The sequence below is a fragment of the Choloepus didactylus genome, chromosome 22, assembly GCF_015220235.1.
Source record: "Choloepus didactylus isolate mChoDid1 chromosome 22, mChoDid1.pri, whole genome shotgun sequence".
NCBI classification, from domain to species: domain Eukaryota; kingdom Metazoa; phylum Chordata; class Mammalia; order Pilosa; family Megalonychidae; genus Choloepus; species Choloepus didactylus.
In genome coordinates this window covers 8,817,899-8,837,070 of record NC_051328.1, presented here as the reverse complement: position 1 = coordinate 8,837,070, position 19,172 = coordinate 8,817,899, and the positions used below count along the sequence as shown (strand labels likewise).

The 19,172-nt window shown below is 38.4% G+C and overlaps 1 protein-coding gene across 4 annotated transcripts in view; it reads right to left on the bottom strand.

The window, feature by feature from the left end:
• The window catches only part of RBL2 (RB transcriptional corepressor like 2), a 114,953-nt gene that overhangs the window by 73,845 nt on the left and 21,936 nt on the right, over nt 1–19,172 (bottom strand). For all 4 annotated transcript variants that reach the window (XM_037816512.1, XM_037816513.1, XM_037816511.1 and 1 more), the window contains one exon: nt 92–220. In XM_037816512.1, coding sequence (XP_037672440.1) covers nt 92–220 — 129 coding nt within the window. The remainder of the gene's footprint in view (nt 1–91; nt 221–19,172) is intronic.

Sequence of the window (19,172 nt, the reverse complement as noted above, 5' to 3'; positions counted from 1 at the left end):
ACTAGGAAACTTGTGCTATGTATACAACTCCCAAGGGAAAACATAATTTAGAGATGTGAGTTGTCCAGTGATCTTTGACTTACAAACTTACCTTTAAAATTAGGGTTTACAAGCTCTTTACGATTGGAACACTGAAGGGCATTTCCATAAACTAAGTCCAAAGCACACAGCAGAAGATGATAAGAATTGACCAAATCATCACTAATCATGGGAAAATTACCTACAGGATTATAACCAGTTAAAGAGTTAAATTTGCATGAACTTCACAATATTCATTAATATTTTAAAAAATAAGTAGAATGACATTATACAACATTATACAAAGTTGACTCAAGAGCTACAATTAGATTTTTTGCAAATTTACATTTTGAGATATTACTCTTATGGTTTAATAAATTTCTAAGAATTTAATCAAAACTAAAGCTTTACTAAAAATGACATTCATTTATTCATTCATTCATTTAATAAGCATTTAATAAATGCTTAGTGGCTGAACAAAACTTTATCACTATTTTCTTTGAAAATTCTGAATACAATAAAGATTTAAAAAAAACCTTAAACTGTATGAAATTATTTTGTAAGAAAGCATATTTTTCTGTAATGAAAATTATTAGAAATGCTTAGATGGGAAGAGTTGAAAAAGTGATTCATAATTATTTTTCTCATTTATGTACTTAAAAAAACCTGAACCTATAATCCAGATGCCTAACAGTAACATTTTTAATACTTTTCTATATATTCACATAAGCTCATACAAATCAATGTAACAGGAGCACAATTAAAGATATTTAAGTTTTAGAGCTAAGATCCCAGAAACAATTGTTGATGGTTGGTAACAAAGAAATACAAAACCAAAATCTAAACCTTGAGAAACAAGTCATTTCTGCAGTGCTGGTTTAAGTCTAACACTGAAGGCAGTTTTTACATGCAATTAAGTAGTTTTCTTACTCTTAGAAATTGAAAAATAGTTACAGACTTGTTTTTTTCTCAAAAACTTCAAGCATATCCTTTCTGGTTAAACAATCATTTTAAATTCTTACAATATCAGGTAGATACAACTTAAATAGCTAACATACATCTGAAGAGTTATTTCTAAACTGGTCAAAATGATTCCCCAGCATTTTCAACTTACCGCCTAATTAAGCAGGGACTTACATGCACACACATGTACACAGCTTTGACTCAGTTTTTTTCTCTCCCTTCCTTCAAAGAAAGTTACCATTTACATCAGCATAACAGGATAAGCAATTCTTTTTTTGTATTGATGAAAACATTCAGTAAATCAACTTAAATGAATTAAGAAGAAAAAAAAGTATTTTTCTGTTACCAGAAAGGCAAATGATAATTAATGGATTAGATTCTGCATTGATATAATTAAACCAACTTGTTTGGTTCTACTATAAGGAGGTCTGAGATTAAAATATGCTCAGTTCTGCATATGTAAAACAGGAGCAGCACCTACCGGTTTCCAGCTACAAAACCCATCACACTGAGAAACCTAAACTTGTTATTTGTGTGGGCTTACCATCGAAGGCAAAACCTCTCAGCACTTAAACTAAGTAACTTCTAACAAAAAGCCAAAATGTCCCTAAAGTTCAGAATCTAATTTAAATGCCAAGACTGTTCTCCTAACATGACATGTTTCCATTTGAAATCTTGACCTTAGAAATAAATCTCACTTTGTGAGATTACCTTTCAGTCAACAAAGGTAATAGGTACCTTTGGTTGGTTCAATAATCAGCAATGAGATACTCTGGGACGCCCATATGCTGCAAAGAAAGTCATGAGAAAGACAGGTATAAAAGTGTATACCTCTCCTCAAAATACATAAATCAAGAACTGGCTAAAAACAAGTAAGCTACTCTATTAGAAAAGATCACAGAAGAGAATACTGGATTGTGAGATGAAAAGGCTCTTCAGATCAAATTAATTATAGACTGAATTAATAATGAATGATAAGAGGCGGGGCAAGATGGCGGAGTGGTGAGGAGCAGAATTTCGTCTCTCCCCTAGAGCAGCTGGCAATTACCCCAGAACTATATGAAACAGTGTTTTCGGGGTCTCCAGTAACCAGTCACACATTGGACACAAGTTTGGAATTGGAGGAAAAGCTGAGATCACAGCGAATATTGTAAGTTCCCCGGACCAGGGGTCTGGCGCCCCTCCCCACCCAGACCTCACAGACTGTCTTGCTGCCGGCTCCCTGAAAGGGGGGGGGGGGGACAAAAAACAGCAATCTGCTGAGGGCAAGAAGGGAGGCTCAAACCAGCCTCAACTGCAGAATTAATTAACAAATTAATTAACTAACTTTGGGAGCTGGGGTGCTAAAGAAGGGCTGGGCTCCAAGAAGTGGGGGCACGTAAAAGCAGGCACCCATTCCCAGACTCCAAAAAAGCCATTTTTTTTTTTCCCTTACATTTTGTCCCTTCTGGCTTCTCACTGATCCCTTATCTTTTTGCATGTCAATAGCCCCCGGCAGGGGTGGAACTGAAGCGGTTGGCGAGTAATTATCAGACAATAGCCCAAAGCATATCTTTAAATGCTCTATTCTGACACTGACAAAACTTCCAGGCTGGGGAAAGACTTTTAAAGAGACTCTTTTTTTTTTTTTTTTAAATCTAAAAGTAATATATGTGGTTATTTTCTATCGGAAAGCCCAGGTTGAGGGACTAGGCTGGGCTTGAGGGGAGACAGACTACCCACAGTGTCTTTGAATTCCGTATTCACTACTGAAGGCCTCCACCCCCGTCTTTAATTGGCAACTCAGGCTGACCAAGGAATCTACCTGGAGAGGCCCCAAAGAGGAGAGAGGAGAAGGGAATAGTGCCCCTGAGAGACAACTGGAATTCTGAGGATTGGGAGAGTGGAGGGAGGCCCAGCTCAACTGGCAGTCCTCCTTCTGGGAATTCAGACACCAGGGGCTGGAATTCAGATTCCAGCTTCAGTCAGCCACGCCCCTGACAGGATCAGAGTCACCAGGAGAACTAAAGGCTCCATACCTCCTTACACTGGTGGGGGAGCTGCGGGCTGGCCAGCGCCACCTGCTGGACAGGAGAGGAAAAGCACCAATTCTAAAGGCCTCATAAGAGGGTCTCATTCTCGGGAAAACTCCATACCCTCCCAACGAGACCTGGGCCTCACTAGACTGGGAAAATCTGACTAGGGTCGACCATATCTGAGGAGACCCACTCACAAAAAGGTTACATAGAGGCAGAGCAAGAAACAGAAAAAACAAGAGGGGAAAAATTCTGATCAACTAAATAGAACCTAAGTTAGAGGTCTAGAATAAGTGGAACTGAATAACAGAGGCCAGAAAACAAAGCCAACCAACAAGAAAACCACTAGGTAAAAGACAGAAAACAAGCTCCAAAATAAACTAATCAAGAGAATCAGATGCCTAGACAACTTAAGATAACAAGCCATACCAGGAAACACGAAAACATGGACCAGCCAAGGAACAAACTAATAGCTCAGCTGAGACACAGGAGTGGAGGCAACTAATGCTAAATAAATTTGATGAAATGAAGGAAGATATAGCAAAAGAGCTGAAGGATATAAAGAAGACACTGGCTGACCATAAAGAAGAATTCATAAACTTAAAAAAACAAATGGCAGAACTCATGGGAATGAAGGCCACAATGGAGGAGATGAAAAACACAATGGAGGGACACAACAGTAGATTTGAACAGGCAGAAGAAAGGTTCAGTGAACTGGAAGACAGGTCATTCGAATTCATACACACAAAAGAACAGATGGTGAAAAAAATGGAAAAATATGAGCAGGGTCTTAGGGAGCTGAGTGACAACATGAAACGCAGAAATATACGTGTTTTGGGTATCCCAGAAGGAGAAGAGAGGGGAAAAGGGGCAGAAAGAGTAATAGAAGACATATTCACTGAAAATTTCCCAACTCTTATAAAAGACAGAAAATTAGAGATTCAAGAAGTACAACGTACCCCAAATAGAATAGATCCCAATAGACCTACTCCAAGACACTTACTGGTCAGATTGTCCAATGTCAAAGACAAAGAGAGGATTCTGAAAGCAGCAAGAGAAAAGCAATCCATCACATACAAGGGAAAGTCAATAAGACTATGTACAGATTTCTCTGCAGAAACCATGGAGGCAAGAAGACAGTGGCATGATATATTTAAGATACTGAAAGAGAAAAACTGCCAACCAAGAATTCTATATCCAGCAAAACTTTCCTTCAAAAATGAGGGAGAGGTTAAAACATTTTCAGACAAACAGACACTGAGAGAGTTTGTGAATAAGAGACCGGCACTACAAGAAATACTAAAGGGAGTGCTACAGGCTGATAGGAAAAGACAGGAGAGAGAGAGTTGGAGAAGAGTGCAGAAATGAAGATTATCAGGAAAGGTAAAAGGAGAGGAAAAAATAAGATACGACATATAAATTCCAAAAAACAAAATGGTAGTAGAAAGTACTGCCCTTACAGTAATAACACTAAAAGTAAATGGATTAAACTCCCCAATAAAAAGACACAGACTGGCAGAATGGATTAAAAAACAGGACCCATCTATATGCTGTCTACAAGAAACTCACTTTAGACACAAGGACAAACACAGTGAAAGTGAAAGGTTGGAAAAAGATATTTCATGCAAACAACAACCAGAAAAAAGCGGGAATAGCTATATTAATATCAGACAAGTTAGACTTCAAAAGAAAAACAATTAAAAGAGACAAAGAAGGACACTATATATTAATAAAAGGTTCAATTCATCAAGAAAACATAAGTCATAAATATTTATGCACCAAACCAGAATGCCCCAAAATTCATGAGGCAAACACTGCGATCACTGAAAGGAGAAATAGATACCTCTACAATAATAGTTGGAGACTTCAATACACCACTGTCATCAATGGATAGAACATCTAGACAGAGGATCACTAAAGAAACAGAGATGTTGAATTCTATGATAAATGAACTAGACTTGACAGATATTTATAGAACACTACATCCAACAACAGCAGGATACATTTTTTTCTTAAGTGCTCATGGAACATTCTCTAGGATAGATCACATGTTGGGCCACAAAGCAAGTCTCAACAAATTTAAAAATATTGATATTATACAAAACACTTTCTCAGACCACAATGGAATGAAGTTGGAAATAAATAAAAGGCAGAAGGTCATAAAATTCACAAACATATGGAGGCTAAACAACACCCTCTTAGAAAACCAGTGGGTAAAGGAAGAAATTACAAGAGAAATTAGTAAATATCTCAAGGCAAATGACAATGAAAACACAACTTATCAAAACTTATGGGATGCAGCAAAGGCGGTGCTGAGAGGGAAATTTATTGCCCTAAATGCCTATATTAAAAGAGAAGAGAGAGCAAAAATTGAAGAGTTAACTGCTCACCTGGAGGAATTAGAGAAAGAACAGCAAACTAACCCCAAAGCAAGCAGAAGGGAAGAAATAACAAAGATTAGAGCAGAAATAAATGCAATTGAGAACAGGAAAACAATACAGAGAATCAACAAAACCAGAAGCTGGTTCTTTGAGAAAATCAATAAAATCGATGGACCACTGGCTAGGCTAACAAAAAAAAAGAGAGAGCAGATGCAAATAAATGCAATCAGAAATGGGAAAGGAAATATAACTACCGACCCTGCAGAAATTAAGGAGATAATGAGAAGATACTATGAGCAACTATACGCTAATAAACTAGACAACTTAGATGAAATGGACAACTTCCTAGAAAAGCATAAACAACCAACATTAACTCAAGAAGAAATAGATGACCTCAACAAACCAATCACAAGTAAAGAGATTGAGTCAGTCATCAAAAAGCTCCCAAAAAGGAAAAGCCCAGGACCAGATGGTTTCACATGTGAATTCTACCAAGGATTCAAGAACGAATTAGTACCAATCCTGTTCAATCTCTTCAAAAAAATTGAAGAAAAGGGAAAGCTACCTAACTCTTTCTATGAAGCCATCATCACCCTAATACCAAAACCAGGCAAAGATACTACAAAAAAAGAAAATTTTAGACCAATTTCTTTAATGAATATAGATGCAAAAATCCTCAACAAAATACTCACAAATCGAATCCAGCAGCACATTAAAAGAATTATACACCACGACCAGGTGGGATTTATTCCAGGTATGCAAGGCTGGTTCAACACAAGAAAATCAATTAATGTAATACACCACATCAATAAATCAAAGCAGAAGAACCACATGATCATCTCGATTGATGCAGAAAAGGCATTTGACAAAATTCAACATCCTTTCCTGATGAAAACACTTCAAAGGATAGGAAAAGAAGGGAACTTTTTCAATATGATAAAGGCAATATATGAAAAACCCACAGCTAACATCATACTCAATGGGGAGAGACTGAAAGCTTTTCCTCTAAGATCAGGAACAAGGCAGGGATGCCCACTATCAGCATGGCTATTCAACATTGTGCTGGAAGCTCTAGCTAGAGCAATTAGGCAAGAAAAAGAAATAAAAGGCATCCAAATTGGAGGGGAAGAAGTAAAACTTTCACTATTTGCAGATGACATGATTCTATATGTAGGAAATCCAGAAAAATCTACAGCAAAGCTATAGAACTAGTCAATGAATACAGCAAAGTAGCAGGCTACAAGATCAACACGCAAAAATCTGTAGTGTTCCTATACACAAGTAATGTGCAACAAGAGGAGGAAATCAAGAAAAAAATCCCATTTACAATAGCAACCAAAAGAATCAAGTATTTAGGAATAAACTTAACCAAGGACACAAAAGACCTTTACATAGAAAACTATAAGAAACTGCTGAGAATTGGAGGGTGTAAAGAAGAGGAAGGGGAAAAACCTTGTACCAGCCCAGGGCTGAAGAATTTCCCGGCCTGAGAAAGAAGGAAGGAGGAGTGGGGGAGGCGAACAGTCTCGTTGCTGCCTCTGTGTACGCTGAGGGGGGAGTTACTCCTCCAGGAAAGTAGGTAAAAAGCCAGGAACTGCGTGGACTGGACACCACAGAGCAATCTGTCTTTGGGCATACTTCATACAACACTCATGAAAACGTGGAACTGCTGAGATCAGCGAAATCTGTAAGTTTTTGCGGCCAGGGGACCCGCGCCCCTCCCTGCCAGGCTCAGTCCCGGGGGAGGAGGGGCTGTCAGCTCCAGGAAGGAGAAGGGAGAATTGCAGTGGCTGCTCTCATCGGAAACTCTTTCTACTGATTCAAACTCCAACCATAGATAGACTGAGGCCAGACACCAGAGACTCTGAGAGCAGCCAGCCCAGCAGAGAGGAGACGGGCATAGAAGGAAAACAACACGAGAAGCTCCAAAGTAAAACCAGAGGATTTTTGGAGTTCTGGTGAACACAGAAAGGGGAAGGGCGGAGATCAGGCCTTGAGGCGCATATGCAAATCCCGAAGCAAGGCTGATCTCTCTGCCCAGGGCACCTTTCCTTAATGGCCCTGGTTGCTTTGTCTATTAGCATTTCAATAACCCATTTGAACTCTGAGGTGGGCCGTTTTTTTTTTTTTTTTTTTTTTTTTTTTTTTAATCCTTTTTGCTTTTTCTAAAACAATTACTCTAAGAAGCTCAATACAGAAAGCTTCAAAGAATTGAAATTTGGGCACGTCAAGTCAAGAGCAGAAATAAGAGAGCTCTGAGACAAAAGGCAATAATCCAGTGGCTGAGAAAATTCACTAAACAACACAACTTCCCAAGAAAAGGGGGGTGTCCGCTCACAGCCACCATCCTGGTGGACAGGAAACACTCCTGCCCATCGCCAGCCCCATAGCCCAGAGCTGCCCCAGACAACCCAGTGTGACGGAAGTGCTTCAAATAACAGGCACACACCACAAAACTGGGCGTGGACATTAGCCTTCCCTGCAACCTCAGCTGAATGTCCCAGAGCTGGGAAGGGGGAGCAGTGTGAATTAACAGAGCCCCATTCAGCCATCATTTGAGCAGACTGGGAGCCTCCCAACACAGCCCAGCAGCCCAGAACTGCCCTGGGGGGACGGCACTCACCTGTGACATAGCACAGTCATCCCTCAACAGAGGACCCGGGGTGCACAGCCAGGAAGAGGGGCCCACTTGCAAGTCTCAGGAGCCATACGCCAATACCAAAGACTTGTGGGTCAGTGGCAGAGACAAACTGTGGCAGGACTGAACTGAAGGACTAGACTATTGCAGTAGCTTTAAAACTCTAGGATCATCAGGGAGATTTGATTGTTAGGGCCACCCCCCCTCCCCGACTGCCCAGAAACACGCCCCACATACAGGGCAGGCAACACCAACTACACACGCAAGCTTGGGACACCAATTGGGCCCCACAAGACTCACTCCCCCACTCACCAAAAAGGCTAAGCAGGGGAGATCTGGCTTGTGGAGAACAGGTGGCTCGTGGACGCCACCTGCTGGTTAGTTAGAGAAAGTGTACTCCACGAAGCTGTAGATCTGATAAATTAGAGATAAGGACTTCAACTGGTCTACAAACCCTAAAAGAACCCTATCAACGACAGCAAATGCCACGAGGCCAAAAACAACAGAAAATTATAAAGCATATGAAAAAACCAGACGATATGGATAACCCAAGCCCAAGCACCCAAATCAAAAGACCAGAAGAGACACACCTAGAGCAGCTACTCAAAGAACTAAAGATGAACAATGAGACCCTAGTACGGGATATGAAGGAAATCAAGAAGACCCTAGAAGAGCATAAAGAAGACATTGCAAGACTAAATAAAAAAATGGATGATCTTATGGAAATTAAAGAAACTGTTGACCAAATTAAAAAGATTCTGGACACTCATAGTACAAGACTAGAGGAAGTTGAACAACGAATCAGTGACCTGGAAGATGACAGAATGGAAAATGAAAGCATAAAAGAAAGAATGGGGAAAAAAATTGAAAAACTCGAAATGGACCTCAGGGATATGATAGATAATATGAAGCGTCCGAATATAAGACTCATTGGTGTCCCAGAAGGGGAAGAAAAGGGTAAAGGTCTAGGAAGAGTATTCAAAGAAATTGTTGGGGAAAACTTCCCAAATCTTCTAAACAACATAAATACACAAATCATAAATGCTCAGCGAACTCCAAATAGAATAAATCCAAAAAAACCCACTCCGAGACATATACTGATCACACTGTCAAACATAGAAGAGAAGGAGCAAGTTCTGAAAGCAGCAAGAGAAAAGCAATTCACCACATACAAAGGAAACAGCATAAGACTAAGTAGTGACTACTCAGCAGCCACCATGGAGGCGAGAAGGCAATGGCACGATATATTTAAAATTCTGAGAGAGAGGAATTTCCAGCCAAGAATACTTTATCCAGCAAAGCTCTCCTTCAAATTTGAGGGAGAGCTTAAATTTTTCACAGACAAAGAAATGCTGAGAGAATTTGCTAACAAGAGACCTGCCCTACTGGAGATACTAAAGGGAGCCCTACAGACAGAGAAACAAAGACAGGACAGAGAGACTTGGAGAAAGGTTCAGTACTAAAGAGATTCGGTATGGGTACAATAAAGGATATTAATAGAGAGAGGGAAAAATATGGCAAACATAATCCAAAGGATAAGATGGCCGATTCAAGAAATGCCTTCACGGTTTTAACGTTGAATGTAAATGGATTAAACTCCCCAATTAAAAGATATAGATTCGCAGAATGGATCAAAAAAAATGAACCATCAATATGTTGCATACAAGAGACTCATCTTAGACTCAGGGACACAAAGAAATTGAAAGTGAAAGGATGGAAAAAAATATTTCATGCAAGCTACAGCCAAAAGAAAGCAGGTGTAGCAATATTAATCTCAGATAAAATAGACTTCAAATGCAGGGATGTTTTGAGAGACAAAGAAGGCCACTACATACTAATAAAAGGGGCAATTCAGCAAGAAGAAATAACAATCGTAAATGTCTATGCACCCAATCAAGGTGCCACAAAATACATGAGAGAAACATTGGCAAAACTAAAGGAAGCAATTGATGTTTCCACAATAATTGTGGGAGACTTCAACACATCACTCTCTCCTATAGATAGATCAACCAGACAGAAGACCAATAAGGAAATTGAAAACCTAAACAATCTGATAAATGAATTAGATTTAACAGACATCTACAGGACATTACATCCCAAATCACCAGGATACACATACTTTTCTAGTGCTCACGGAACTTTCTCCAGAATAGATCATATGCTGGGACATAAAACAAGCCTCAATAAATTTAAAAAGATTGAAATTATTCAAAGCACATTCTCTGACCACAATGGAATACAATTAGAAGTCAATAACCATCAGAGACTTAGAAAATTCACAAATACCTGGAGGTTAAACAACACACTCCTAAACAATCAGTGGGTTAAAGAAGAAATAGCAAGAGAAATTGCTAAATATATAGAGACGAATGACAATGAGAACACAACATACCAAAACCTATGGGATGCAGCAAAAGCAGTGCTAAGGGGGAAATTTATAGCACTAAACGCATATATTAAAAAGGAAGAAAGAGCCAAAATCAAAGAACTAATGGATCAACTGAAGAAGCTAGAAAATGAACAGCAAACCAATCCTAAACCAAGTAGAAGAAAGAAATAACAAGGATTAAAGCAGAAATAAATGACATAGAGAACAAAAAAACAATAGAGAGGATAAATATCACCAAAAGTTGGTTCTTTGAGAAGATCAACAAGATTGACAAGCCCCTAGCTAGACTGACAAAATCAAAAAGAGAGAAGACCCATATAAACAAAATAATGAATGAAAAAGGTGACATAACTGCAGATCCTGAAGAAATTAAAAAAATTATAAGAGGATATTATGAACAACTGTATGGCAACAAACTGGATAATGTAGAAGAAATGGACAATTTCCTGGAAACATATGAACAACCTAGACTGACCAGAGAAGAAATAGAAGACCTCAACCAACCCATCACAAGCAAAGAGATCCAATCAGTCATCAAAAATCTTCCCACAAATAAATGCCCAGGGCCAGATGGCTTCACAGGGGAATTCTACCAAACTTTCCAGAAAGAACTGACACCAATCTTACTCAAACTCTTTCAAAACATTGAAAAAAATGGAACACTACCTAACTCATTTTATGAAGCTAACATCAATCTAATACCAAAACCAGGCAAAGATGCTACAAAAAAGGAAAACTACCGGCCAATCTCCCTAATGAATATAGATGCAAAAATCCTCAACAAAATACTTGCAAATCGAATCCAAAGACACATTAAAAAAATCATACACCATGACCAAGTGGGGTTCATTCCAGGCATGCAAGGATGGTTCAACATCAGAAAAACAATCAATGTATTACAACACATTAAAAACTCGAAAGGGAAAAATCAATTGATCATCTCAATAGATGCTGAAAAAGCATTTGACAAAATCCAACATCCCTTTTTGATAAAAACACTTCAAAAGGTAGGAATTGAAGGAAACTTCCTCAACATGATAAAGAGCATATATGAAAAACCCACAGCCAGCATAGTACTCAATGGTGAGAGACTGAAAGCCTTCCCTCTAAGATCAGGAACAAGACAAGGATGCCCGCTGTCACCACTGTTATTCAACATTGTGCTGGAAGTGCTCGCCAGGGCAATCCGGCAAGACAAAGAAATAAAAGGCATCCAAATTGGAAAAGAAGAAGTAAAACTGTCATTGTTTGCAGATGATATGATCTTATATCTAGAAAACCCTGAGAAATCAACGATACACCTACTAGAGCTAATAAACAAATTTAGCAAAGTAGCGGGATACAAGATTAATGCACATAAGTCAGTAATGTTTCTATATGCTAGAAATGAACAAACTGAAGAGACACTCAAGAAAAGATACCATTTTCAATAGCAACTAAAAAAATCAAGTACCTAGGAATCAACTTAACCAAAGATGTAAAAGACCTATACAAAGAAAACTACATAACTCTACTAAAAGAAATAGAAGGGGACCTTAAAAGATGGAAAAATATTCCATGTTCATGGATAGGAAGGCTAAATGTCATTAAGATGTCAATTCTACCCAAACTCATCTACAGATTCAATGCAATCCCAATCAAAATTCCAACAACCTACTTTGCAGACTTGGAAAAGCTAGTTATCAAATTTATTTGGAAAGGGAAGATGCCTCGAATTGCTAAAGACACTCTAAAAAAGAAAAACGAAGTGGGAGGACTTACACTCCCTGACTTTGAAGCTTATTATAAAGCCACAGTTGCCAAGACAGCATGGTACTGGCACAAAGATAGACATATAGATCAATGGAATCGAATTGAGAATTCAGAGATAGACCCTCAGATCTATGGCCGACTGATCTTTGATAAGGCCCCCAAAGTCACCGAACTGAGCCATAATGGTCTTTTCAACAAATGGGGCTGGGAGAGTTGGATATCCATATCCAAAAGAATGAAAGAGGACCCCTACCTCACCCCCTACACAAAAATTAACTCAAAATGGACCAAAGATCTCAATATAAAAAAAAGTACCATAAAACTCCTAGAAGATAATGTAGGAAAACATCTTCAAGACCTTGTATTAGGAGGCCACTTCCTAGACTTTACACCCAAAGCACAAGCAACAAAAGAGAAAATAGATAAATGGGAACTCCTCAAGCTTAGAAGTTTCTGCACCTCAAAGGAATTTCTCAAAAAGGTAAAGAGGCAGCCAACTCAATGGGAAAAAATTTTTGGAAACCATGTATCTGACAAAAGACTGATATCTTGCATATACAAAGAAATCCTACAACTCAATGACAATAGTACAGACAGCCCAATTATAAAATGGGCAAAAGATATGAAAAGACAGTTCTCTGAAGAGGAAATACAAATGGCCAAGAAACACATGAAAAAATGTTCAGCTTCACTAGCTATTAGAGAGATGCAAATTAAGACCACAATGAGATACCATCTAACACCGGTTAGAATGGCTGCCATTAAACAAACAGTAAACTACAAATGCTGGAGGGGATGTGGAGAAATTGGAACTCTTATTCATTGTTGGTGGGACTGTATAATGGTTCAGCCACTCTGGAAGTCAGTCTGGCAGTTCCTTAGAAAACTAGATATAGAGCTACCATTCGATCCAGCGATTGCACTCCTCGGTATATACCCGGAAGATCGGAAAGCAGTGACACGAACAGATATCTGCACGCCAATGTTCATAGCAGCATTATTCACAATTGCCAAGAGATGGAAACAACCCAAATGTCCTTCAACAGATGAGTGGATAAATAAAATGTGGTATATACACACGATGGAATACTACGCGGCAGTAAGAAGGAACGATCTGGTGAAACATATGACAACATGGATGAACCTTGAAGACATAATGCTGAGCGAAATAAGCCAGGCACAAAAAGAGAAATATTATATGCTACCACTAATGTGAACTTTGAAAAATGTAAAACAAATGGTTTATAATGTAGAATGTAGGGGAACTAGCAGTAGAGAGCAATTAAGGAAGGGGGAACAATAATCCAGGAAGAACAGATAAGCTATTAACGTTCTGGGGATGCCCAGAAATGACTATGGTCTGTTAATTTCTGATGGTTGTAGTAGGAACAAGTTCACTGAAATGTTGCTATATTATGTAACTTTCTTGGGGTAAAGTAGGAACATGTTGGAAGTTAAGCAGTTATCTTAGGTTAGTTGTCTTTTCCTTACTCCCTTGTTATGGTCTCTTTGAAATGTTCTTTTATTGTATGTTTGTTTTCTTTTTAACTTTTTTTTCATACAGTTGATTTAAAAAAGAAGGGAAAGTTAAAAAAAAAAAAAAAAGAAAAAAGACAAACAAGGAAAAAAAAAAAAAAAGATGTAGTGCCCCCTTGAGGAGCCTGTGGAGAATGCAGGGGTATTCGCCTACCCCACCTCCATGGTTGCTAACATGACCACAGACATAGGGGACTGGTGGTTTGATGGGTTGAGCCCTCTACCATAAGTTTTACCCTTGGGAAGACGGTTGCTGCAAAGGAGAGGCTAGGCCTCCCTGTATTTGTGCCTAAGAGTCTCCTCCTGAATGCCTCTTTGTTGCTCAGATGTGGCCCTCTCTCTCTGGCTAAGCCAACTTGAAAGGTGAAATCACTGCCCTCCCCCCTACGTGGGATCAGACACCCAGGGAAGTGAATCTCCCTGGCAACGTGGAATATGACTCCCAGGGAGGAATGTAGACCTGGCACCGTGGGACGGAGAACATCTTCTTGACCAAAAGGGGGATGTGAAAGGAAATGAAATAAGCTTCAGTGGCAGAGAGATTCCAAAAGGAGCCGAGAGGTCACTCTGGTGGGCACTCTTATGCACACTTTAGACACCCCTTTTTAGGTTCTAAAGAATTGGGGTAGCTGGTGGTGGATACCTGAAACTATCAAACTACAACCCAGAACCCATGAATCTCGAAGACAGTTGTATAAAAATGTAGCTTATGAGGGGTGACAATGGGATTGGGAAAGCCATAAGGACCAAACACCACTTTGTCTAGTTTATGGATGGATGTGTAGAAAAGTAGGGGAAGGAAACAAACAGACAAAGGTACCCAGTGTTCTTTTTTACTTCAATTGCTCTTTTTCACTCTAATTATTATTCTTGTTATTTTTGTGTGTGTGCTAATGAAGGTGTCAGGGATTGATTTAGGTGATGAATGTACAACTATGTAATGGTACTGTAAACAATCGAAAGTACAATTTGTTTTGTATGACTGCGTGGTATGTGAATATATCTCAATAAAATGATGATTTAAAAAAAAAAAAAAAAAAAAAAAAAAAAAAAAAATAAAAAAAAAAAAAAAAAAAAAAAAAAAAAAAAAAAAAAAAAAAAAAAGAAACTGCTAAAAGAAATTGAACAAGACCTGAAAAAATGGAAGAACATACCATGTTCATGGATTGGAAGACTAAATATAGTTAAGATGGCAATTTTACCTAAACTGATTTACAGATTCAATGCAATACCAATTCAAATCCCAACAACTTACTTTACAGAAATAGAAAAACCAATAACTAAATTTATTTGGAAGGGTAAGGTGCCCCGAATAGCCAAAAATGTCTTGAGAAAGAGGAGTGAAGTGGGAGGTCTCACACTACCTGACTTTGAAGCATATTACAAAGCTACAGTGCTCTAAACAGCATGGTACTGGCATAAGGACAGATATACTGATCAATGGAATCGAATTGAGTGTTCAGAAGTAGACCCTCACATCTATGGACAACTGATCTTTGATAAGGCAGTGAAGCCGAAGCAACTGGGAAAGAGCAGCCTGTTCAATAAATGGTGTTTGGAGAACTGGATATCCATTTCCAAAAGAATGAAAGAGGATGTCCATCTCACACCTTATACCAAAATTAACTCAAAGTGGATCAAAGACCTAAACATTAGCACCAAGACCATAAAACTCTTAGAAGAAAATGTAGGGCAATATCTTAAAGATCTTGTGAAAGGAGGTGGTTTCTTAGACCTCACACCCAAGGCACGAGCAACCAAAGAACAAATAGACAAATGAGATCTCCTCAAAATTAAACACTTTTGTACATCAAAGGACTTTGTCAGAAAAGTCAAAAGGCAACCTACACAATGGGAGATGATATTTGGAAACCACATATCAGATAAGGGTTTAATATCCCAAATATATAAAGGAATCCTGCATCTCAATAACAGAAAGACAAACAATCCAATTAAAAAATGGGCAGAAGACATGAACAGACATTTTTCTGAAGAGGAAATACAAATGGCTCAAAAGCATATGAAAAAATGCTCAACTTCACTGGCTATTAAGGAAATGCAAATCAAAACCACAATGAGATATCATCTCACACCTACCAGAATGGCCATTATCCAAAAAACAGAAAATGACAAGTGCTGGAGAGGATGTGGAGAAAGAGGCACACTTATTCATTGTTGGTGGGAATGTAGAATGGTGCAACCACTCTGGAAGACAGTATGGAGGTTCCTCAGGAAGCTAAATATAGATTTGCCATATGACCCAGCTATTCCATTGTTGGGTATATACTCAGAGGAACTGAAACTTAAGACACAAACAGACATTTGTAAACCAATGTTTATTGCAGCATTATTCACAATTGCCAAGAGATGGAAACAGCCCAAATGTCCATCAAAGGACGAGTGGATAAACAAACTGTGGTATATACACATGATGGAATATTTTGCAGCTGTGAGACAGAACAAAGACATGGATCATGTAATAATGTGGATGAACCTTGAGGACATTATGTTGAGTGAAGTTAGCCAGAAACAAAAGGACAGATTCAGTATGGTCTCACTAATATGAACAGACATTAATGAACAAACTTTGGGAGTTAAAAGCTGACAACACAGGTGACCAGGAGATAGAAAGAGGGCAGAGATCAGCCATTTGATGCTGAAGGACTACAGAATGTTTAGAATTGATTGCATAGATCCAGAAATAGATAGCATAATACTGTGTGATGGTAGCACGGTATTGTAAGTACACTGAACAAAGATGTCTGTGAGTAAAGCTGAAAGAGGTGGGATAGGAGAATGTATGACACCAGAGGTAAAGATAGATGATAAAGACTGGGACTGTATAACGTGGCAAAAACTGGAGTCGCCAATAACTGTTACTAAATACACAAATATAAAAATGTTTTTGCATGTGGGAAAGCAAATGAATGTCAACCATGTAGAAATTTGAAAAAGGGATGGTATTCAGGAAAAAACATAATCAAAGCAAACTGGAGTCTATGGTCAACAGTAACATTGTAATATACCTCCATTAAATGTAACAAAGGCAATACGCCAACGCTAAATGTATATGAGAAGGGGATATAGAGGAGTAATATGGGATTCTTGGTAGTGGCGTTATTTGCTGTCCTTAGTAGTATATTGTATTGTATGACATGTTATTTTTCTTTTTATCATTTTTTCTTATTGCTAAAAAAAAAAAAAAACAAACAATTTTTCTTGTAGTAATCAGTATGTTCAAATGCTGATTGTGGTGATAAATGTACAACTTTATGATGATACCATGAACAACTGATTGTACACTGTGGATAAATGTATGGTATGTGAATATAACTCTATAAAATTGTAGGAAAATATATATATAGGAGTAAAAGTGTTGGAGAAAACATGGTGAGAGAGATGATGCCTCACCAATATGGACTAACTACAATGTGTAAACTCAGAATTGAATCTTAGAACATAGCCTAACGTGGACACAATAATTGTAATAGTCCCTAGATTGTAAGCTCTTACAGCAGTTAACTCTATCCCTGAACTGTAAGGCCTATTTCTAAACTTTGAGATGCTGATCCCCTAGCGTATGTTGTCACAAACATTGGGACTGGCGGTTTGATGTGCTGAGCCCTCGAGCATGGGATTTGCCCTTATGAAGCTCATTACCACAAAGGAGAGTCTAAAGTTGTATGTAATGGTGCCTAAGAGTCTCTCCCCGAGTACCTCTTTGTTGCTCAGATGTGGCCCTCTCTCTAACTGAGCCATCTCGACAGGTGAACTCGCTGCCCTCCCCACTACGTGGGACCCAACTCCCAGGGGTGTAAATCTCCCTGGCAATGCAGAGTATGACTCCCGGGGATGAATGTGGACCCGGCATCGTGGGACTGAGAGTATCTTCTTGACCAAAAGGGGGATGCAAAATGAGACTAAATAGTTTCAGTGGATGAGAGATTCCAAATGGAGTCGAGAGGTCACTCTGGTGGACATTCTTATGCACTATATAGATAACACCTCTTAGGCTTTAATGTATTGGAATAGCTAGAAGTAAATACCTGAAACTACCAAACTCCAACCCAGCAGTCTGGACTCCTGAAGACAATTACGTAATAATGTAGATTACAAGGGGTGACGGTGTGATTGTGAAGACCTTGTGGATCACACCCCCTTTATCTAGTGTATGGATGAGTGGAGGAATGGGGATAAAAACTAAAGGACAAATGGGGTGGGATGGGGGGATGATTTGGGTGTTTTTTTTCACTTTTATTTTTTATTCTTGTTCTGGTTCTTTCCGATGTAAGGAAAATGTTCAGAGATAGATTGTGGGGATGAACGCATAACTATGTTATCATACTGTGGACAGTGGATTGTATATCATGGATGATTGTATGGTGTGTGAATGTATTTCAATAAAACTGAATTTAATGAAAAAAAAAATAATGAATGATAAGATAAGACTTCAAACACCAAGTAAACCACAGAGACAAAAAATATGCCACCACAGTTGATTAAGTGAGACCAAAATTTAAAAAAGGATAATAAAATTCTTTTTTAATAGCTTATATAATACCAAGTTACCTACCTCCTAAGCTTGCATACACCATAGAAGACAAAAACAAAACAGATAAAAATCCTAGAAGTCAGATATACCTGTTCAATATAATCATATGAAAAAATAAATATCATAAATTGCCATAGCAAGCTAAAATTTGTTGCAGTCACTATAAAAACAGCTTACATGCTCCTAAGCCTTTCTTTATTTCATACCACTGATCACATCACCTTTACCTCCACTAAAGAAACCTGCTAGTGTGATGGAAAACACAATGACTAACAGAGTATGTTTGAGAAGAGAAAGATTTTCCTTTTCAATCAAGCACGCAATTCAAGGTAGGATGAACTCTGACCTAAACAGCAAGTAAGGACCAGCTATAATTGAACAAATCAAACCTGAAGACCAATTGAGTGCCACATGCTTGCATGAAACCTTTAAGTTTCATTTCAGAGTGCCTTTCCTGCATGAAACCAAGAGCCAGCAGATCTGGGTTCAAATTCTAGCTCTGCTCCTAGGAGCTAGTCTAGACCTGTTACCTCATCTGTAAACTGAATAAGTTGAGCTAATTGATCAAATAATGAGCTCTATGATTTTTTTATTTTAACCTTTACATTTTATTGGGCTATCTTAGCGGCAAAGCCATGTCACACAGTCTAGAGTAAAAAGCGATGTAACTAATGTAACTGTACTTCTTTTCTTCTTTAGATTACTAAGAATTATTTCTACATGGAAATACAAAGATGACAAAAAATAATACAGACATATTTCACTGAATGCAGATCATGGGTAGGTTAGATTAAGCTGAGATTAAAGAGAAGGAAGGGAAATAAACTGAATCTAAAAGCATTTGATTAAGCATACTTATCTGAACAAGATGCAAAAATCAAAAGCAATCTGAACTACTCTAAGGATGATCAGTCTTGGGCTCTATGAT